This window comes from Hyla sarda, chromosome 9 (genome assembly GCF_029499605.1).
Source record: "Hyla sarda isolate aHylSar1 chromosome 9, aHylSar1.hap1, whole genome shotgun sequence".
Lineage (NCBI taxonomy): Eukaryota > Metazoa > Chordata > Amphibia > Anura > Hylidae > Hyla > Hyla sarda.
Genome location: NC_079197.1, coordinates 163,734,759 through 163,757,140, shown reverse-complemented (window position 1 = coordinate 163,757,140; position 22,382 = coordinate 163,734,759). Strand labels below are relative to the sequence as shown.

The window sequence follows — 22,382 nt, the reverse complement described above, 5'->3', positions numbered from 1 at the left end:
AAACTACAACTCCCAGCATGCCCAGGGCATGCTGGGAGTTGTAGTTTTGCAACAGCTGGAGGCACCCTGGTTGGGAAACACTGATATACACCATACATTTGCACACATCATACATACACCTGCCGCTGCCCCCCATCATACATTACACACACACACACATCACACATCCACTCACACCATACATATACAACCACCCTTCCTGCCGCCTGCATTCTCGGTCTCCTCACCTGAGCCGCCATGAGTGGACATCAGAGCTGTAGTCCCGGCCGGTGTGAGGTGATATTTCCGTCCTCCCCCTCACAACCCCCCCCCCCCCCTCTGTGTTTTCCCCGTGCAAACAAGCAACCTCCCCGTGGTGGATTAGGTCCTGTCTAGACAGAGCAGGGGAGGGGGAGGTGTAGAGCTGTGTGCGGGGGGGATGGGAGGAGCTGTGCACTGAGCTGTCTACATCCTCTCTCTCACCCTGCTGTGTCTTCTGAGCTCCGTCCATCCTCCGGGAGGGGAGATAAGGGGGCTCTGCAGTCAGCTGGAGGCCGCCGTCCCCTCCATACACTCTGAGTGCTGGTGTGAGGTGGAGACTTCCATCGGCTCCTGCGCCTCACACCGATATTAAAGAAAAATAAAGGGGGAATTCGGTCTGTCCCTGCCCGATACAGGACTAAATCTATAAACAATTCACCTGCCCGGCGCCCAAAACTACTTGTCCCGGGCGTCGGGCGATAGGATTTCCACATCCCTGCACCATGTATATATTTTTTTTTTTCTGTCCCTACTTCTTGCTAATCTATCCCTAACCCCCTCCCTGCCTTTAATTTTTTTCCCTACCTTTTAAATAGCTACTCTTATGCTGCTCACTATTGCTGAGCAGGAAGCCGACTTCCCCAGCCACATCACTGATGCCTGCTGGGTGCCGACTTCCGCCCTCACCTCATCTATGCTGCACTCCTGTCAGGAGCGTGCATAGATGAGCGGCCAATAGCACAGCAGGCTGCACTGGGGTCTCCTCCTCCCTGTTTCATTTGCTACCTAGGGAGGAGGAGTATAGGAGCATCACCGACCTGCCGTGCAAGATATCCCTGCGGGGTCGGGCCACGCGCGAGACCAGTGAGCCAATGCGCACAGCCATGGCGTTCACAGCGCTCACTCCCGCCTGTCTGACAGGCAGGGAACAAGTGCAGGCTGACTGAATTCGGACCGATTGCCCGACCGGGATCAGTCCGAATTCAGCTGTGACGTCACAGCAGGCTGCATCCGGCCACTAGGAGGGAGACCCCTAGTGGCCATATTTCAAACAGAAAATAATGTTAAACACACAAAAAAAATTATGTATATTAGAGATATGTTCTACATAAGTACTACAACATATCAAAAAAAAAGTTCATGACACTGCCCACTTAAATTTTTTTATTCTACACGGCATTCACCTTCCCTTATATAGCACACTACAAACCTTATTTTTTAGGAATCCTCATATCTAGATAACCGACCTACATATTTACTCATATTGTTTAAACATGGTGAGAAAGGCCCTATAGAGTCCTTTATAGCTTTTGAGGACTGTTTTTTCTAATATAGCAGTGTTTCCAAAACAGAGTGCCCCCAGTGTTGCTAAACTACAACTCCCAGCATGCCCGGACAGCCGTTGGCTGTCCGGGCATGCTGGGAGTTGTAGTTCTGCAACAGCTGGAGGCAGCCTTGTTGGGTAACACAGATGTAGGGCCTGAAAACCCATCTATGGCTTTTGTATGGGCACCCAGAGCCTTTGGCATAGGCACCTTTGGCTGTCCGGTGCATGCTGGGAGTTGTAGTTTTGCAACAGCTGGAGGAACCTTGGTTGGGAAACACTGGGCTGGGGTTGCATACAGTCTTTTGCTATCCCACCTGCTGTTGCTGCTGTTCCTTCTCTCGCTCCTTGGCCGCTTCCTCCTCTTGAGCCTGTTTATTATCTGCTGACAACTCCTCGAAAAACTGGCGAGAGAAAAAGCAAAATGATTATCAACCTCGGCCCCTTACACAACCTACGAGGAGTCGGAAACATTTGGATTCATACACTCAGACAAGTGGGCTCCGCTAACATTAAACAAGGGGTGCTGCTATGTGTATCAGAAAACAAACACTATATCAAAGAAAAACACAATCTAGCGCACACCCAATATATAGAGATCTCTACTCCTGGTGTGACGGAGCTTTCAAGGGCCACTAAGCACTCCGCAGGCATTCTGGGTAGGGAATATGCAAATCAGCTCATTACATCACCTTTTCAGGCGATGTTCCCTGGTATCAGCTTAGCTCCAGTTACGGAATATAAAAAGCTAATTAATGCATTAATTAATGCCAAGCCAGAACTCTCTCTCCAGAAGGAAAGGCTTGGCTGAGATAAGGGGCTCATCATCTCAGCCAAGCCAGATCACCCTGCTCTGTACTGACGAGGGGCAAGAACCCTGAAACAGCCGTCTGCAGATGGGTCCCTCTTTCCTTCTGGAGAGAGAGTTCTGGTTTGGCATTAATCCCAATTAGCTTTTTATATTCCGTAACTGGAGCTAAGCTGATACCAGGGAACATCGCCTGAAAAGGTGATGTAATTAGCTGATTTGCATATTCCCTATATATATTTATTAGGGATCGACCGATTGTCGGTTTGGCCGATAGTCCCGATTTTGGACGTTATTGGCAATTACCTTGCCTATAATCCGATAATGCCCTCCCCCGGCATCCCCCCACCACACTGCCCAGAGACCGCCACCGCCCCATTGCTCCCCCCCATCCCCAGTTTTATAATGACCTGTTCCCGGGGTCCGCGCTACTTCTGGCTCCTGCGTTACACTGTGCAATGACGTGTGAGGTCTTCAACGTGACGTCACCGTCAGTGTGCACAGTGACAGCTCAGGACGCCCCCGGAGCCAGAAGTAGCGTGGAACCCGGGTACAGGTAATTATAAAACCGGGGATGGGGGAGGCAATGGGCAGCGGTGGTGGTTGGACTTAGGACCAGCAGGGGGAGAGAAGCGGTCTCTGGCCAGAGGATGGGGGGGGGGGGGTTGGACTCAGGAGGAAAGGACGGCACCAGCCGAAGCACAGCCTTGTCCGGATGAAGGACAAGAAAAGGAGGGCGGCAGGAGAGAGCTGCCAATTCAGACACCGCCGGATGGAGGTAACAGCGATGAGAAAGGACACCTTCCAAGAAAGGAAGTGGAGAGAGATATCCCTGAGGGGCTCAAATGGGTCCAAGTACCAGATTCAGGTCCCAGGGCGGAGTGGGGGACCTGTATGGAGGAGCCTCGTGAGCCACACCCTCAAGGAAGGTGCGAACATGAGGGTTGGATGCCAGGGGGCGCTGAAAAAGGATGGAAAGCTCCGACACCTGCCCTTTAAGGGAACTGAGCGCCAGATGCGTTTCCAGCCCCGCCTGCAGAATGACAAGCATGTTTGGCAAGGAAAAAAAATAAATAAATAAAAAAAACACTAACCAGACAGGGACCGGGCCTCACACCACCGAAAGTAGGCACGCCAGGTGCAATGATAAATCTAAGCAGAGGACGGCTTATGTGCCTGAAACATGGTGCGAATGACCCGGAGAGAGAAACAACGAGCCCTCAGCACCGCGGTTTCAACCGCCACGCCGTCAAATGCAGCGGCAGTGAACTGGTGTGGCAGAGAGGATCTTGAGAGGGAGGGTCAGGACGGTCCGGAAGCCTCATGGGAACGTCCGCCACTAGGCGAACCACGGGCGACAGGGCCAATCCGGAGAGACAAGAATTGCTGAGACGCCTTTCGCTTTGAGCTTCCTCACTACCCTGGGCAGGAGGGAAAACGGAGGAAAGAGGTAAGGAAGGGCAAACTACGCCCCGGGAATGACCAACGCGTCCACAGCCAGAGACAGAGGATCACAGGACTTGGCCACGAACTCGGGAACCTGACGGTTTAGACGGCACACAAGAGGTCCACATCCGGCGTCCCACAACAGTCGAAAATTGCTGCAAACACCTCCAGTTGGAGAGACCACACCCTGGGGTCGGGCAAGGAGCGATTCAGAAAGTCCGCTTCCCAATTGTCCACCCCCGGAATGTGGATCGCTGAGATGGAGGAAACCTGACGTTCCGCCCAGACCAGAATCTTTGTCACCTCCGCCATTGCCGGGAGTCTGCAAGTGTCCCATGGTAATTGACGCAAGCCATCGCTGTGGCATGGTCAGTCTGAACCCGAACCGGGCAACCTCTGAGTAACAACTACCAGTGGAGGAGACAAAAAAAGATTGCTTGAAGTTCCAGGATGTTGATGGGGAGACGGGCTTCCTGGGGAGACGAACGGCCTTGAACCATCCGATCCTGAAAAACACCCCCACCCTGGCAGAGGAGACTCGCATCGGTCGTTAAGACCTGCAAACACAGCGGGAGAAACAAACGGCCCTCCCGGAGGAGCGGAGGCACCAAAAGGAGAGACTGGCGAGCTGTGAGGGGCAGACTGATCCTGTGATGGAGGGACAGAGGAGATTTGTCCCACAGGGACAGGATGGCCCACTGGAGAGGGCGACACCAGTACAGGGCAAAGGGAACAGCTTCCATGGCTGCTACCATCCTGACCAGCACTTCCATGCAAGAACGGATGGCTACCAGTTCTGGGCGGCGTAAGAGGCGGATCGCAGAAAGCAGAGCACTCCGCTTGTCCGGTGGAAGCAGAATGCAAGCCATCGCGGTGTCGAAACGCAGACCCCAGAATCAACAGAGGCTGGGGAGGGAGAAAGGTTGGATTTCTCCTGATTGATCACCCAGCCAAAACTGGACAGGGTCTAAAGAGTGATGTTAAGACTCTCTTGATTTTGTGCCAAGGACAGAACTTTAATCAACAGGTCATCCAGATAAGGAAGCACCGACACTCCGAGAGCGGAGGATAGCAACCACCACCACCACCACCATGGGGGCCGTGGCCAGTCCGAAGGGCAGAGCCACAAACTCAAAATATCCACCAGGAACGGCAAACCGCAGAAACCGTTAGTGTGCTGGAAAAAAGGGGATGTGGAGGTAGGCATCCCGAATGTCCACGGAGGACAGAAATTCGCCCTAGTCCATTGACGCAACAACAGAACAAAGCGATTCTATGCAGAAGTGCCGCAGGTGCCGATTGAGGATCTTAAAATCGAGAATCGGACAAACTGTGCCCCCTTTTTTGTGGACAAACAGATTTGAATAAAAGTCCAAAAAACGTTCCCGGGGCGGAATTGGCACAATGACTCCCTGTGCAAGAAGGTTGTGGAGAGCAGACTGAAAAACCGCAGCCAGGGCAGGAAAGCGAGGAGGGCGGGACCTGAAAAAACGATCGCGGGAAAAGAAGCAAACTCGATTCCGTAGCTGTCAGAAACGACGTCCCGAACCCAGGAATCCTGGACCTACGCCAGCCAAACGTCCCGAAAGAGGGACAGACGACTGCCAACGCAAGAGGAAGACTTGGGTGGGGGCGCCCCTTCGGGTGGAGGTAGGCTTGCAGGAACAGCATCCAGAACGGCCATCCTGCTTCCAGGAGAGATGCGCTTTGAAGGAAGGAGCTTTCCAAGTCTGTGAGGCTGCTGACTTGTCCTGTTGGCCCGAAGCAAAGGATCGAAAGGACCAAAAGGAAGAGGACTTGCGGAGAGAATTGGTGCGGTGCACCTTATGTTGAGGAAGCAGAGAGCTCTTACCACCCGTAGCCTCAGAAATGATTTCATCCAGGCGTTTGCCAAAAAGACAGCCGCCGGTAAAGGGCATCTATGTGAGAGATTTTTTGGAGGCCGCATCGGCATTCTAAGCCTTAAGCCACTTAGAGAGGCGGATAGCCACCAATTTACCAGATGCAAAGGCCGCACAAGACCAACTGTAGACAGACTCTAGAGACGCCGAGCACAGATAATCACCAGCGTTGGAGATCTGGAGGGCAAGGTCAGCCAGACCGTCTAAAGGGGCCACAGATAAAACTCCTTGGCGAAGTTGGGAGGCCCAAGCTGACAACGCCTTGGATAGCCAAGTTGCGGCGAATGCTGGAAGGATGAGCCTACTGCTTCAAATGCGAACTTTGCCAGGTTTTCAATCTGTTTGTCCACGGCTCCTTGAAAGAAGCCGCATTAGCCAAAGGACGAGTGGTTGACTTGGAAAGGTGAGAGACCGGAGGGTCCACTGTAGGCGGGGCGGTCCATTTGCAGACCAGGTCCTCGCCAAATGGAAACATAGCCCTAAGCCATTTCGAGCATTGGAAGAGTTTTTCAGGATGCGTCCAGCAGGTCAAACTCCAGAGCTGGGTCCAAAGGGAGAAAGAAAGAGAGAAAGAAAGAAAGAAAGAAAGAAAGAAAGAGAGAAAGAGATAGAGAGAGAAAGAAAGAGAGAGAGAGAAAGAAAGAGAGAAAGAAAGAAAGAGAGAAAGAAAGAAAGAGAGAGAGAAGGAGAGAGAGAGAAAGAGAAAGAGAAGGAGAGAGAGAGAGAGAGAGAGAGAGAGAAAGAGAGAGAGAAAGAGAGAGAGAAGGAGAGAGAGAAGGAGAGAGAGAAGGAGAGAGAGAAGGAGAGAGAGAAGGAGAGAGAGAAGGAGAGAGAGAAGGAGAGAGAGAAGGAGAGAGAGAAGGAGAGAGAGAAGGAGAGAGAGAAGGAGAGAGAGAAGGAGAGAGAGAAGGAGAGAGAGAAGGAGAGAGAGAAGGAGAGAGAGAAGGAGAGAGAGAAGGAGAGAGAGAAGGAGAGAGAGAAGGAGAGAGAGAAGGAGAGAGAGAAGGAGAGAGAGAAGGAGAGAGAGAAGGAGAGAGAGAAGGAGAGAGAGAAGGAGAGAGAGAAGGAGAGAGAGAAGGAGAGAGAGAAGGAGAGAGAGAAGGAGAGAGAGAAGGAGAGAGAGAAGGAGAGAGAGAAGGAGAGAGAGAAGGAGAGAGAGAAGGAGAGAGAGAAGGAGAGAGAGAAGGAGAGAGAGAAGGAGAGAGAGAAGGAGAGAGAGAAGGAGAGAGAGAAGGAGAGAGAGAAGGAGAGAGAGAAGGAGAGAGAGAAGGAGAGAGAGAAGGAGAGAGAGAAGGAGAGAGAGAAGGAGAGAGAGAAGGAGAGAGAGAAGGAGAGAGAGAAGGAGAGAGAGAAGGAGAGAGAGAAGGAGAGAGAGAGAGAAAGAGAGAGAAAGAGAGAAAGAGAGAAAGAGAGAAAGAGAGAAAGAGAGAAAGAGAGAAAGAGAAAAAGAGAGAGAGAAAGAGAGAGAGAAAGAGAGAAAAAGAGAGAAAAAGAGAGAGAAAGAGAGAGAGAAAAAAGAAAAAGAGAGAGAGAGACAGACTAGTGACATCACAGGCTGCCACGGCCGTAGTGCAGAAAAGGGAGTGTGACAGAATACCTGAGATGTGCAAGAATAGGGAAGGCACTTTGTGCGCAGAGCAGGGACGCCGTGCGACAATACTGTCGCAAATGTACAGTGTAGGGACGCCGTGCAACCAACAGGATACTGTCGCGAATATACAGAAGACACCTCGTGTGCGGCACGGCCGCAGGCAAGAGAATTGCTAGGAAGAGAGGTACAGGGACCGATAAGTTTGTAACCCCTAACCCCCAATAAAAGAGTACCGCCAACCCCCAATAGCCTGTAAGGCCAAGAGATCCCCAGAGGAAGAAGGTAGAGAGGGCCGGAGGGTTGGGGGGAAAGGAGGGTGGAGGGGGTGTACTTACCTCAAGGGAAATGTTCCTTACATACTCACCCTCCGAAGTTTTCAACCAGCCTAGTGCCACACTGCATCATACCAGGCTGTCACTGCGGGGCGAGCAGGGGCACATCCCTAGCACTGGCGAGAAGGGGTTAACGGTGCATACTTTATGGAAGTAGCGGGTTATTTTGTGATGTTGTGGCTACAGGATGATGTGGCTCCATTATTTTGACATTACCCGTCATAGCCCGCTATTAATAACTGATGTTATTTTGTGACGGGAGAAAGGACGGAAGAAATAATGCATGCACATGTTACCTTCTCCCGTCACAAAATAACGTCCGTTATTAATAGCGGGCTATGACGGGTTAAAACGGATAATGTAAAAATGGGATTTTGAAACGGCCGATTTTCAGGGTTTTCATAACGGAACATTATAACGGATTTAAAAAAAAGGATGAATGTATAGTGTGAAAGGGGCCTAAGCGAGAGCGCAAGCGCGGTATGTGTCATGTGACCGTGCACACACAGTTTTGTGTTTGATAATCTGCACAGCTGTAAAAATAAAAATTACATATATGTAGTTACCGATTTCTTTCCCTTCTTGTCTTTCTTTCCTTTCTTCACCACCTTATCTGAAAGCAAAAACAGAGACATTACAGGATGATGTGGATCCATTATCTGGATGAGCAGAGGCAGAGTCAGCGGAGGAGGGAGGGGCATTCTGCTGACAGGTGTCAATCATATGACATACAGAACAGCCCCACCCCCGTGTCAGTACATTCATTTCCTGGCAGCCCTTCAGTACGAACAGAACCCACCCGTCACTGCCAATAACAACATGGATGAGAAATGTAGATTAGGCAATTTCCTAGTAGTTCCTGACACCTTCTATGAAGGTGAAGCTGATCATCCCGACTAAGGCTGCATTCACACCACGTTTTTGTAATACAGTTCCCGTATATATTTTCAATGTGAAAACCGTACGGAACCGTATTGAAAACCGTACTCGATGACTCTCCATTGAAAACCGTATTCCAAAAGATGCATCAGGTTGTGTCCGTTTTGCATCCTGTACGGTTTTGTCATTTTTTTTCCCGTACCCAAAGCCGTAGCCTACCATGGTTTTTGGTCCGGGTGAAAAACCGTATTGAAACGTATACTTTTTTAATAAATTTTTTTAACATGGGAGTCTATGGAAACTGTACAGAACCGTATGTGCATATGGTTCCATCCGGTTTTTGACTTTGTACAGTTTTTTTTTTTCTTGGAATTTCAATCAAACAAGTGAAACTTTATTCATAATGGAATAGAAAGCTAAAAATGTATAAGTAAAAACGGATGCAGCCAGACATCATTTTTCAACCGTATACGGATTAAAATTTGTACATACGTTTTGATACAGTTTAGTCCGGTTTTGAGGAATCCGTTTAAAAAAAAATCAAAAACCTGATACGGGAACTGTGTTGCAAAAACGTGGTGTGAAGTTCTGTGAACCCAGCCTAAGCCATAGGACAAACTTGGAGGCACCGCCCTACTCTTCAGCCATGACTGCAGACTGTACAGGGTGTCTGGTAAAGACACTGAGAGCCATGTAGCCACCATTGACCCAATATACAGAAGTGCTGAATATAGAAGCGTCAAAAGTTATATGATCTGAGTCTCAGTGCCGACACCCCCGCCCGCCGATCAAGAGAACGAGAGGGGATAAGTGCACAGTATCACACTTCACTCCCTAGCTTGTCACGATCTTTTGTCTCACTGTTCTAGTTTTAGATCGCGGGGGGTCCGAGCACTGGGGCCCCCCGCAATCTCCTGTATGGGGCCGCGGCAATGTACAGGAAAGGGGACGTTCTGTCCCCGCATGACGCGGCAGTGGGCCCGCCCCTCCATGGCATGCCGGCTGCCGCATCATGCGGGGACGGAACGCCCCCTTTCCTGTACATTGCCGCGGCCCCATACAGGAGATTGCGGGGGGGGGGGGGGGCCCCGCGCGCGCATGCCTCCTCCCCGCGATCTCCTTTAAAGGAGTACTCCGCCCCTAGACATCTTATCCCCTATCCAAAGGATAGGGGATAAGATGTCAGATCGCCGCGGTCCCGCTGCTGGGGACCCCCGCTGCGGCACTGCGCTATCATTACAGCACAGAGCGAGTTCGCTCTGTGCGTAATGACGGGCGATACGGGGGACGGAGCAGCGTGACATCACGGCCCGTCTCATTAATGCAAGTCTATGGGACGGGGCGTGGTCACGCCCCCTCCCATAGACTTGTATTGAAAGGGGCGGGCCGTGACGTCACGAGGGGCGGAGCCGTGACGTAACGATGCTCCGGCCCCTGTACTGCCCATCATTATGTGCAGAGCGAACTCGCTCTGCGCAGTAATGATAGCGCAGTGCCGCAGCGGGGATCCCAGGGGTCCCCAGCAGCGGGACCGCGGCGATCTGACATCTTATCCCCTATCCTTTGGATAGGGGATAACATGTCTAGGGGCGGCATACCCCTTTAAGCACGCTACTGCACACAGGGTATCAGAAAAGAGACCCAACCAATAAAAACTTTTGATACGTCTCTGTGACCTGAATATAATTTTTTAAAGAGTACCTCTCATGATCTTGTTAAATGTTATAATCCCCCCAGGTCACTGCCCCCATCATGATAAACCACCCTCTGCCTTTATTTTTATTATTTTTTAGTTTTTTACCTTGATATTTCTCAGTAATTTCTGCTCAGTCTCAGTCAGATTCACAGACTGGGAAGGGGCGTTCCCCAGCAGGCGTGACATCATCTGAAGCCATACAGGGGAGAACCTCCTCCCTCACTCTGCTACACACAGGCCAGAGCAGTTCAGTGTGAGATGAGCTCTGATTGGCTAACCTTGAGGTTACGCAGCGATTTGTGGACGTGCAACGCAAGATTGTAAAAATCGTATGGCGTGGTTGCGAAAAAGGGGTCTCGTAATGACCCGCAGCTTACGGCGTCACGATACCGAACTAACCCTGCTGCGATTTTGACGCCACTGTGACATGGCAGGAGATCATGTGACTAAATGAATCTATACATTTGCGAACTGCGCCAAAGTTGCCTGCACAGAAATCCCAGCGCAAGTCGGTGTCCGCAAACACACAGCTGTTGCTAAACTACAACTCCCATCATGCCCTGACAGCCTTCGGCTGTCAGGGCATGATGGGAGTTGTAGTCTAGCAACAGCTGGAGAACTTCGCGTTGGTAAACACTGGTAAAACTCAATTGTGATTGCGAATATTGTTCGCCGTAATCTCTATTTATTCCCAGAGTTCCCCTTTAAATTTTCCAGGTCCTTCCCTTTCCCCACGATGTTGATCTCAGTCTTTCTCCCTCCATGATGTACTCACCTGCCTCCTTCCCCTTCTCCTCCTCGTCTTCCAGGTCCTGCTTTCTAGGCATCTTCAGGACGTCAAGAGCTTAGGAAATCCTTCTTAAAAAAAAATGACGTCACTGTCCTCCCGTGATGTCAGCGCGAAAAACCCGCTTACTCACGTGGCGCAGCCCAACGTACCGACCCGGCGAACAGAGCCTGAGCCTGTCCAAGCAGCTCCGCCCACCCCTTCTTCCACCCTTAACCAATCAAATTACACGTTTCATGAAGCATCGTTCATAGAAGACACGGCATTGGCTGAGACTCGGAAGTCAACTCGTGATTGGTTAGAGAAGGCGAGGCTTGAAACGCCTCCTGAAATGCCATTGGACGAGCCGACGGCTACGCTCACCCTTCCTGTGCGGCCATTGGCTGGCGTGAGACATCTGACAGAAAAGGCCCTGCCTCATTGGCTGATTCTGACAGCTCAGCGAGTCGTGACACGCATACTGAGTAGGCATTGGCTAATAAGTTTCGGGTTTGAGGCGTGGAACGCACAATGGGCATTTCCTGTTACTAGGCAGAGGGAAGCACATTGTTCTGCTTAGTTCTTGCCTGGGCAATGCTGGGCGATTGTCTGTGCACATAGAAAGGGCATCAGGGGCACTGGCTTCCTGTTAGAAGGGTCAAGACTAGAGGCGGGAGGCCTAACCATAGAAAAATAGCTGTAAGGAGGGGTGAGTGTCAGATAAGGACAAGGGTCCTAGATAATTACTTTAGAAACTTCTGGAAAGCGAAGCAGTATAATGGTAGAGCTATATCATAGCTGATTAGTGTCATATTATTAGTGTCAGTTCACACCCGGGAATCCATCACTTAAACATCTTTACCCCAAATCTAGAGGTTTATGATCCCGAAAAAATGCCTCGTAAGAAGCCGTTCAGCACCAAGCAGAAGAAGAAGCAGCTCCAGGATAAGCGAGAGCGCAAGCGCGGTATGTATGTCACATGACACAGTGCACGCACAGTTTTGTGTTTGATAATTTGTACAGCTGTTAAGATCCCTGCTTGCTGTCAGTGACTACACACTCAATAGTGAGTGATAGAGATGAGCGAAGTTACAGTACTTCGATTCTGCACGAACCTCGCGGCTCGGCGGTTGGTGACTTTATCCTGCATAAATTAGTTCAGCTTTCAGGTGCTCCGGTGGGCTGGAAAAGGTGGATACAGACCTAGCAGAGTCTCCTAGGACTGTATCCATCTTTTCCAGGTCACCGAAGCACCTGAAAGCTGAACTAATTTATGCAGGATAAAGTCACCAACCGCCGAGCCGAGAGGTTCGTGCAGAATCGAAGTTCTGTAACTTCACTCATCTCTAGTGAATGATTACTACAGTCCAGTCCGGGTAAGCCTGTGTGAGTACAAGGGGATAGACTCTTTTTTTATATCTGTGTTTTCTAGCCAGTGTGCCTCCAGCTGTTCCATAACTACAACTCCCAGCATGCAGGGAGTTGTAGTTTTGCAATAGCTGGAGGCTTGCTCGTTGGGAAACACTGTATTAGAGGGTAGGGACCTCTAATTAGTTCCGATTTTGGCAGACTACATTTGGACTTGACTAAGACTCTTGGTGCCAGCTGCAAAGAAAGTGTCATATATATTTCTCACTAGGTCGTGCAGATTCTTTACGTGTCTTTTTTTTATGTGTCGGTATTTGGCTCACAAATCCCTGCTGCTCACTCACTCTGACATCCGCTGCTTAGAAAGGGGCATTTACAAGGCAAGCACTGAGCCCGCCCTCACTCCCCATGTATTCACTTCCTCCGGGAGTCTGCTGTGCTGGATCTCTTCATCTAATCGCTGCAGGCTGTTCTGTAACCCCCTCCCCTCTGTTTTCATGCTGCAGTCTGATAGGACAGGAGTGAGCACAGAGGAGTGCTAGTCCCGCCCTCACTTCCTGGACTTCTTCAGTGCCGGCCCACTTCTTCAGATTGTTATGAAAAGTTTTAGAATCTGACAGTGCCCATTTAAAGGGTAAGGGTACCTCCTAATTGGGGGGGGGATATACTCTGACCAGTGACAAGGAGGAAGAGAAGCAGCAGGCAGCCGTAGACTTATATTTTGTCACGTGACACAGAAACACACTAAACGTCAGGGCATGCTGGGAGTTGTAGTTTTGCAACAGCTGGAGACACACTGTTTGGAAAACGCTTCTTTAAAGTGTACCTGTTGCTTTTGACATATCCTGGAGAAAAGTTTTGATTGGTCAGGATCTGAGTGTTCAGACCCCAACCAATTATTAGATCGAGTGGGAAGAAAAGCGCGGCTGACCGAGACTATCCCATAGACTTATATTGTAAGTTTGCCTTGCTTAGCGTGCTCCTCTCAAAGCTAGTGCTAGCGATCATTGGGGGTCTGAACACTCAGACCCCGTCCCATCAAAACTTTTGACATGTCTCTACAACACATCACATTTTAATTTTTTTTTAAGTTACAGTATCCATTTACCGTATTTTTCACCGTATAAGACGCACTTTTTCTTCCCCAAAACTGGGGGGGGGGGGGAAAGTTGGTGCGTCTTATACGGCGAATATACACCTATCGGGTCGGTCCCGGCGGCCATCAACGGCCGGGACCCGCGGCTAATACAGGACATCACCGATTGTGGTGATGCCCTGTATTAACCCTTCAGACGCGGCGATCAAAGCTGACCGCCGCGTCTGAAGCAAAAATAACATTAACCTCAGTTGGGCTGTTCGGGACCGCCGTGGTGAAATCGCGGCATCCCGAACAGCTTACAGGACACCGGGAGGGAACTTACCTGCCTCCTCGGTGTCTGCCCGGGCCGGAATCCCGTGCTTGGCCGGTGCTCTCCTTCGTCGTCATCCAATAGGAGTTTCGTGCGTAGCGACTTGATGACGGCGACGGAGAGCGTAGATCCCGGGGAAGAAGACGTCAGGAGCGTCGGGGACACCACGGGGAAGCGGCGACAGCGATGGAGCGACATCCAGGGCAGCGGTGACGGGTACGGAGCGGCAGGGACACGCGAGTATTACCTCCTATACCAGTGGTCTTCAACCTGCGGACCTCCAGATGTTGCAAAACTACAACTCCCAGCATGCCCGGACAGCCAACGGCTGTCCGTGCATGCTGGGAGTTGTAGTTTTGCAACATCTGGAGGTCCGCAGATTGAAGATCACTGTTGGGTTCAGAATCTTTTTTTTCTAGATTTTGCACCTTTAAAATTGGGTGCGTCTTATATGCCGGTGCGTCCTATAGGGCGAAAAATACGGTAAGCCCCAGAATCAACTTAAAAGGTTTGTATATTGTTTTTACTATATCTCTTATAATGCCGGTTGACAGCCTAAATTGTTGCTGTCACGTTTGCTTTTTCTGCAATCCTGACCGATGATTATAGGATACCTAGGCAGAGTTTCTTTTCAGGAGTCTAGAAAAGCTGGGTGAGAGTCCCTGTAGAGGTGGTCATGCTAGATGTTAATGATTTAGTAGTGACTAATACTGCTGTGTACTTTATTATACGGCTTTATACAGTCCAAGAGGACCGCACCGCGTCCGCTATAGAAGCCAATGTTCGGTCGCATTAATGTGATGGTGTCGGTGACTTTTATTATTTTGACTGTTTGTTCTGTTCCTTTCTGCCAGGGCCACTGGAGCCCGGCCGGTCCGAGTCCAACAGCCGAAGCCAGAGCAGAGAACGTGGGGAGGAGAACACAGACACCTCAGATAGCGAGAGCGTCCGCCCCCAACTGAGGAGGATCAATCAGCAACCGCAGGTCCTGAAGCCTAGAGAAAAAGCATATGACCCCAACAGGTCTGTTACTGAAACGTGTGGTGAATACAGTGAAATATTACTATTTATATGTGTCGGTATAGCACTTTGATACTTTTAGCCTATGCTTAGGATAGTCCGTCAATATCACATTAAAGGGGTACTCCGCTGCTCAGCGTTTGGAACAAACTGCTCCGAACGCAGGAGCCGGCGCCGGGAGCTCGTGATGTCATAGCTCGCCCCATCATGACATCACGCCCCCTCAATGCAAGTCTAAAGGAGGGGGCGTGACGGCTGTCACGCCCCCTCCCATAGACTTGCATTGAGGGGGCGGGGCTATGACATCACGAGCTCCCGTGCTGGGAATTGTAGTTTTGCAACAGCTGGAGGTACCCTGGTTTGGAAACGCTGATCTACACAGTGTGTAACTCTACAATTCTCAAAGTTTACTACCATAGGCAACCAGGTTGAGAAACACTGCCTTAGACTTCCACATAATTCCCCCTAATGCATTTGCTCTTACAGGTTCAGGCTGCAGTTTGAGCGAGAGAGCAAAGAGGAAATTGAGCGCAGAAAGAAACTCGCCCAGGAGAAGATATTGGAGCCGGTCTCAGAAACCGAACTGGAGGTGGATATAGAGAAGATTTATAGGCCCGGCTCAGGTAACGCTGCATATAGATTTATGTGATTGTAGGGACCTCGCCATTAATATGTCCTGGAATCAAGTTCTTTATTGGATCCATTTACAGACTGTATTAGGAAATTGCATGTCCAGCAGTTCTCTTGGATAAAGTAAATCTATGACTGCAATTGATTTCTATATATCAGGTACAAGAGCAAAGCAGCTGCAGGGAAATATAGTTCCACACAGCGGTCTCAACCTACTAACCAGATCTTTACCGGCTTCTTTTCTTAATTAATTATGGGTAATCTTATTAGGGATCGACCGATTATTGGTTTGGCCAATTTTGGACATTACCTTGCCTATATGCCAGTAATGCCCCGGCCAGAGACCACCACCACCGCCGCTGCTGCCCCATTGCCCCCCCCCCCATGCCTGGGTTTATAATAACCTGTTCCTGGGGTCCGCGCTACTTCTGGCTCCTGCAACGTCTTGTGTGCTGAGCAGCCCAATGACGTGCGACGTCACCGTTAGAGCGCACAGTGACAATTTAGGACGCCGCCGGAGCCAGAAGTAGCGCGGACCCCGGGAACAGGTAATTATAAAACCGGGGATGGGGGAGGCAATGGGGCAGCGGCGGTGGTGGTCGGACTAGGGAGGACCCCAGGACAGGCAGGGGGAGAGAAGCGGGCGGTGGCGGCGGTCTCTGGCCCCGCAAAAGCCGCTGCAGTTCATTGATTTAAAGCGCCCGCTTTAAATCATTGATCTGCAGCGGTTTCAGCGGGGCCGAGGGTGGCTTGGGGATAGCCGATTAATTTATACCGGAATATCGGTATAAGCTATCGGCCAGAAAGACCACAGATTACCGGTTGATCCCTAATTCTTATAGTTGAATATTTGCTTATTTCTTTATTTTTTTACTTATAAAGGGAGTCCATGGAGAGGGCCCCAATTAAAGGGGTACTAGAGGGAAAAGCTACTTATCCCCTATCCACAGATTGGCAACCCGTAAAGAGGCATCATATATATCAGTTAAAGGACATCTGCACCCTAAATACACTTATCCCCTATCCACAGGACTGGGCCCCCCGGCGATCTCCTGCACGGGGCCCTGACTCTGCCGCATCTCTCCTGTGCAGGAGGCGTGGCGGCCACAGCATGACTCCTCGGCCGACATGCCTCCTCCATGTAGTTCTATGGGAGAGGTCAGGATGCAGCGTTCGTGCCTCCCCGCCTCTTCTTCCATAGAGCTGCATGTGGAAGGGACGTACCGTCGACCTCACTGAAGTCGACGTTACGCGCATTAACCGCAGCACAGCACGGCAATGCCGGGGCCCCTTTTCGGGAGATTGGGGGCGGGGGCAGCGACCGCTGGGACTCTTGCGTTTTTAGAAATGACCACAGGTCCACTTTGAGAGAATTTTACAGGACTGGGTTGTAATGTTTTCCACGGCTCTTTGTGTATGTGTACGGCCGATGTGTCAGCATTCAGCAGAGAGCATGGACACAATGCCTGCAGTATGGGAGCGCAGGGTGCTGAGCAGGGACATTCCTAGGCACCGCTATCAGTCATCGACTATCCCAGGGTTCACACACTGCATGCACAATCTTCACATTGTTTGATGTAAGTGCAGATTGATAGAAATGATGTGCACAGGTAGGTCCAGTATGTAGCGCAGATGATCCTAGTTATAAGGGATTTTGAAGTCCTTCAACATAAATATAGAAATTCAAAGTAAGATTTACATCCTTGTTATAAAATAAGTTATTGATGTCAGGTTTTTATTTATTTTTAGATGTGACTATTCCTGTAAAATTAAATAAATAAATCATAAAATACAGTGGTCCCTCGAGTTACAATATTAATCGGTTCCAGGACGACCATTGTACGTTGAAACCATTGTATGTTGAGACCATAACTCTATGGAAACCTGGGAATTGGTTCTAAAGGCACCAAAATGTCATCCAAAATAGGAAAAAGTGAGGATTAAAGAAAAATAAGTAGATAACTAATATAGATAAAGCAAATCCTTATATATAAAAGTAATAAAGATCTGCTGAGAGCTGTAATCACTGTCTATGTCAGTGTTTCCCAAGCAGGGAGCCTCCAGCTGTGTCAAAACTACAACTCTCAGCATGCCCGGACAGCCAAAGGCTGTCCGGGCATGCTGGGAGTTGTAGTTTTGCAATGGCTGGGGGCACCCTGCTTGGGAAACACTGGTCTATGTAGTGGACAGGAGCTTCTTTGGTGTCCTGTACAGTACACACAGTGTCCTAAAAAAGTAACATGGAGCCGCCCTCACCTGGTGTCCAAAGGAGCAGCTAACCCTGGTACAGGCAAAGAGTACAGAACATGTAATACCTCCCTGTACTGTAGGGGGCGCTACCAGACACCAGTCAGTGCATATGTTCAGTAATACAGGTGTTTTACCAGTGAAATGCCCATTCTGATTGGTCAGTTCTTCCGGCCATTGACACGTTTACAGATCTGGATATTGTATGTTGGGTCTGGTTTCAACTTACAATGGTCCAGAAAAGTCCACGGTATGTTGAAACTATTGTATGTTGAGGCCGTTGTAAGTTGAGGGATCACTGTATAATAGTTTTCACACTGACCTTGGGAACAAACTCCATAGGCTGACACTTTGTTTTCTGCAGCCTGCTTGTCAGCTTTGCTGTGTAGACTGAGACAGGATCGGCAGGGTGCAGGCAACTTAAAGGGGTTTTCCTGCCACATTAAATCTTTTTACATCTGACTACTGTATGAAATAACAAAAGAAATAGTACCTTACCAGTCCCTTACTGCTGCTGTGATGACAGATTCCCTGTGGTCCTTTTTGTTTACTGAGCTGCAGCAGTGACGGCCACAATCCCTGACATGATGTGTTGACACCACTGCGGTCGTGACTGTAGCCAGTGATCAATTGCTCAGTCAGATATGAAGCCGACACAACATTACTGGAGCCCAATAAATGGACACTATGGAACCATAGCTTATAAGGGCGGCTACTATCCCTATAGACACAGTTAACACTCTGAATGCATATCCCTTTATCTTCTAGGTCTCTGTGGGAAGCGCTGTCACCGCCTGGAAACTGTATAAGGCTGGGTTCACATCACGTTTTCTCCCATACGGGAGCGCATACGGCAGGGGGGAGCTGAAACCTCGCGCTCCCGTATTGCTTTCGTATGCGCTCCCGTATGTCATTCATTTCAATGAGCCGGCCGGAGTGAAACTTTCGGTCGACTCATTTTTGCGCTGTATGCGCTTTTACACCCGGTCCTAAAACCGTGGTTGAAAAAGCGCGGGGAAAAAGCGCATACAGCGCAAAAATGAGTCGACCGAACGTTTCACTCCGGTCGGCTCATTGAAATGACATACGGGAGCGCATAAGAAAGCAATACGGGAGCGCGAGGTTCCAGCTCCCCCTGCCGTATGCGCTCCCGTATGGGAGAAAACGTAGTGTGAACCCAGCCTTAGTCTATGTACAGTTTTCTCACCATTAAAGGGCTACTTCACTGGGAAAAAAAAAAATTCTTTTTTTTTTTTTTTTAAATCAACTGGTGCCAAAAAGTGAAACAGATTTGTAAATTACCGTATATACTCGAGTAAAAGCCGACCCGAATATAAGCCGAAGCCCCTAATTTTACCCCAAAAACCCAGGAAAAGTTATTGACTCGACTATAAGCCTAGGGTGGGAAATACATCATTCCCCCCCCCCCCCCCCATGTAATCATCCAGACTCCCGTCATCATCCTCCCTTTCATCATCACCGCCTGTCAATCCCTTCATCAGTGATCTTCAACCTGCGGACCTCCAGATGTTGCAAAACTACAACTCCCAGCCATTGGCTGTCCGAGCATGCTGGGTGTTGTAGTTTTGAAACCTCTGGAGGTCCGCAGGTTGAAGACCACTGATGAAGGGATTGAAGGGATGATGTATTTCCCGTCATCATCCAGTAGTTTTGTACTCGCCTCCCCTCGGCGGAAAGTTAGGGTGAGCTGGTCTGGGCCATCTATGCTGCAGGGACCGTCCGGTGGGGAGGATTAGTCGTTGCAGGCTGTCCATTTTCACCGGGGGGGGGGGGGGCCTCTTCTTCGGGCCCGGACCTGGACTAGTGACGTTGCCTTGACGACGACGCACAGGGACGTTGCGCATGAACGGATGGATGATGACGAAGGCCGCAGTGGTCTTCAACCTGTGGATCTCCAGAGGTTTCAAAACTACAACACCCAGCATGCCCGGACAGCCGATGGCTGTCCGGGCATGCTGGGAGTTGTAGTTTTGCAATTTCTAAAAGTCCGCAGGTTGAAGACCACTGATGAAGGGATTGACAGGCAGAGAGTTCACTCGAGTATAAGCCGAGGGGGGCGTTTTCAGCACGAAAAATTGTGCTGAAAAACTTGGCTTATACTCGAGTATATACGGTATAATGTAACAAAAGAAGACTGTAGCATTCACTCACCGCAGTGCTGGCATCTTGTGGACAAGACTCCGACCCGCGATCCCCTCTAGCCGGGAACATTGATGCCAGCACTGCGGTGAGTGAATGCTACATTCTTCTTTTGTTACATTTTGATACTTTACCTAGTTGCCTGCACCTCGCAGGTATCACGGAGTAACTGGACCCTGACAACTGCTGCAGACTCCCCGTATCGGTACCACTTATATATACAGAGTTTGCTCTCCTTCTGTTTCTTTCTCCCTTTATGAGATTTGTAAATGACTTCTATTTAAAAAAAATCTTAACCCTTCCAGTACTTATCAGCTGCTGTATAGTCCAGAGGAAGTTCATTTCTTTTTGAATTTCCTTTCTGTCCGACCACAGTGCTCTCTGCTGACACCTCTGTGCATTTTAGGAACTATCCATAGCAGGAGCAAATCCCCATAGCAAACGTCTCCTGCTCCGGACAGTTCCTGACATGGACAGAAGTGGCAGCAGAGAGCATAGTGGTCAGTCAGAAAGGAAATTCAGAAAGAAAAGAACTTCCTCTGGAATATACAGCAGCTGATAAGTACTGTAAGGATTAAGATTTTTTTTAAATAGACGTAATTTACAAATCTGTTTAACTTTCTGGCCTCAGTTGATTTAAAGAAAGAAAAAAAAAAGTTTTCAAGCGCAGTACCCCTTTAACCCCCATTCATTTTTATCTGTCATAAAGTATGCATAAAAAGTTGCTACAACATGCATGACGATCCGCGTCTGAACCGTCTGGGGTCTTCAATGTTTTATTGGACAGAGGGTTGGTATGGAATACATTTGAAATAACACAGTTGTGCTAATATCTAGAGATGAGCGAACTTACAGTAAATTCGATTCGTCACGAACTTCTCGGCTCGGCGGTTGCTGACTTTTCCTGCATAAATTAGTTCAGCTTTCCGGTGCTCCGGTGGGCTGGAAAAGGTGGATACAGTCCTAGGAAAGAGTCTCCTAGGACTGTATCCACCTTTCCCAGCCCACGGGAGCACCTGAAAGCTGAACTAATTTATGCAGGAAAAGTCATCTACTGCCGAGCCGAGAAGTTCGTGACGAATCGAATTTACTGTAAGTTCGCTCATCTCTAACCAGAACATTTGATACGGGTGCCCAAGTGGGACAAGAGAGGTGGAGGGGCATCTGGGTGGCCCTATAGGGAATTCCTATAAGTTGTGGGAATACCTCCTAATGTTATTAGTTTGTCACCTGAGATTAAGAGAACCTCCTATACCAGTGGTCTTCAACCTGCAGACCTCCAGATGTTGCAAAACTACAACTCCCAGCATGCACGGACAGCCGTTGGCTGTCCGTGCATGCTGGGAGTTGTAGTTTTGCAACATCTGGAGGTCCGCAGGTTGAAGATCACTGTCCTATACTGGCAACAACCGACATAGTTACCGTGACGGTTAGAGATGAGCGAACTTACAGTAAATTCGATTCGTCACGAACTTCTCGGCTCGGCAGTTGATGACTTTTCCTGCATAAATTAGTTCAGCTTTCCGGTGCTCCGGTGGGCTGGAAAAGGTGGATACAGTCCTAGGAAAGAGTCTCCTAGGACTGCATCCACCTTTTCCAGCCCACCGGAGCACCGGAAAGCTGAACTAATTTACGCAGGAAAAGTCATCAACTGCCGAGCCGAGAACTTCGTGACGAATCGAATTTACTGTAAGTTCGCTCATCTCTACTAATATCCTGCCCTTCTGAGCATGCCTTGTGTGTAACACACAAAAAAAAAATGACGTTGTCTTCTCAGTGCTGGACTTCCCAAAAAGACCGGCCTGGAACTACGAGATGAGTAAGGAGGCCGTGCTGTCCCAGGAGGAGAGGGCCTTTAAGGAATATCTGCAGAAGATCTATGAGAAGCATACCCCTCAGGAGCTCAGCTACTTCGATCACAACCTGGAGGTGAGAGATACCGACAACCATGAGGGAAACCAGTCACACTTAGAATAGCAGAGATGCTGCTTGGGGGTCCGGGTGCACATGTCCCCCAGGTGTATGGGGCCATTCTGTATTGGAAAAGCCATTTTAGATAAAGAGCTATGGCAGTAAACTTCGAGAATTGTAGAGTTACACATTGGCCCTCATTTACTTAGAAAATCGGGTTGTAAGTCTATCTTGCTTTCTTACCCGACTGCTTTTTTCCCCTGGTATTTATTATTATGTCGCATCCTGTTTGTCGCACGTGGGTTTTGTAGGTTTTGGTTTCCAACTCCTCTGAGTTGTCGGGGAAAACAATCCGCAACAATTCAATAAATTCGGGTTGGAAACCTTTATATATACGTGGGGAAAGCTTAGAAATGTCGGGTTACGCCCCTTTTTTCGGGTTTGGGAGAATCCACATCGGGTCCGTCGGGGGAAAAAAAATTTGCATCGTGTCGCAGACTGGTGCACGATGTCTGCTACATGTCGCAGACAAAGATGCGCCAAAAAAAAACGACAAAGCAAGTCGGGGTTAGAATAGTAAATGAGGGCCTGTGTGTAGATCAGGGTTTCCCAACCAGGGTAGCTCCAGCTGTTGCAAAACTACAATTCCCAGCA

The 22,382-nt window shown here is 49.5% G+C and overlaps 2 protein-coding genes across 3 annotated transcripts in view; one reads left to right on the top strand and one right to left on the bottom strand.

The window, feature by feature from the left end:
- ABCF1 (ATP binding cassette subfamily F member 1) overlaps positions 1-11,182 on the bottom strand; it is a 30,900-nt gene extending 19,718 nt beyond the window's left edge. The window contains exons 1-3 of the mRNA XM_056538472.1: positions 10,993-11,182; positions 8,209-8,255; positions 1,882-1,968 (exon numbers count right to left, since the gene is read on the bottom strand). Coding sequence (XP_056394447.1) covers positions 1,882-1,968; positions 8,209-8,255; positions 10,993-11,044 — 186 coding nt within the window. The 5' untranslated portion in view covers positions 11,045-11,182. The remainder of the gene's footprint in view (positions 1-1,881; positions 1,969-8,208; positions 8,256-10,992) is intronic.
- The window catches only part of GNL1 (G protein nucleolar 1 (putative)), a 30,131-nt gene continuing 18,835 nt past the window's right edge, over positions 11,087-22,382 (top strand). Inside the window, exons 1-5 of one of the 2 annotated variants that reach the window (XM_056538473.1) lie at positions 11,087-11,468; positions 11,857-11,949; positions 14,615-14,783; positions 15,267-15,403; positions 21,595-21,746. In XM_056538473.1, coding sequence (XP_056394448.1) covers positions 11,087-11,468; positions 11,857-11,949; positions 14,615-14,783; positions 15,267-15,403; positions 21,595-21,746 — 933 coding nt within the window. Of the gene's footprint in view, positions 11,469-11,518; positions 11,693-11,856; positions 11,950-14,614; positions 14,784-15,266; positions 15,404-21,594; positions 21,747-22,382 lie in introns of those variants that run through there. The other variant, XM_056538474.1, reaches the window with a different exon arrangement.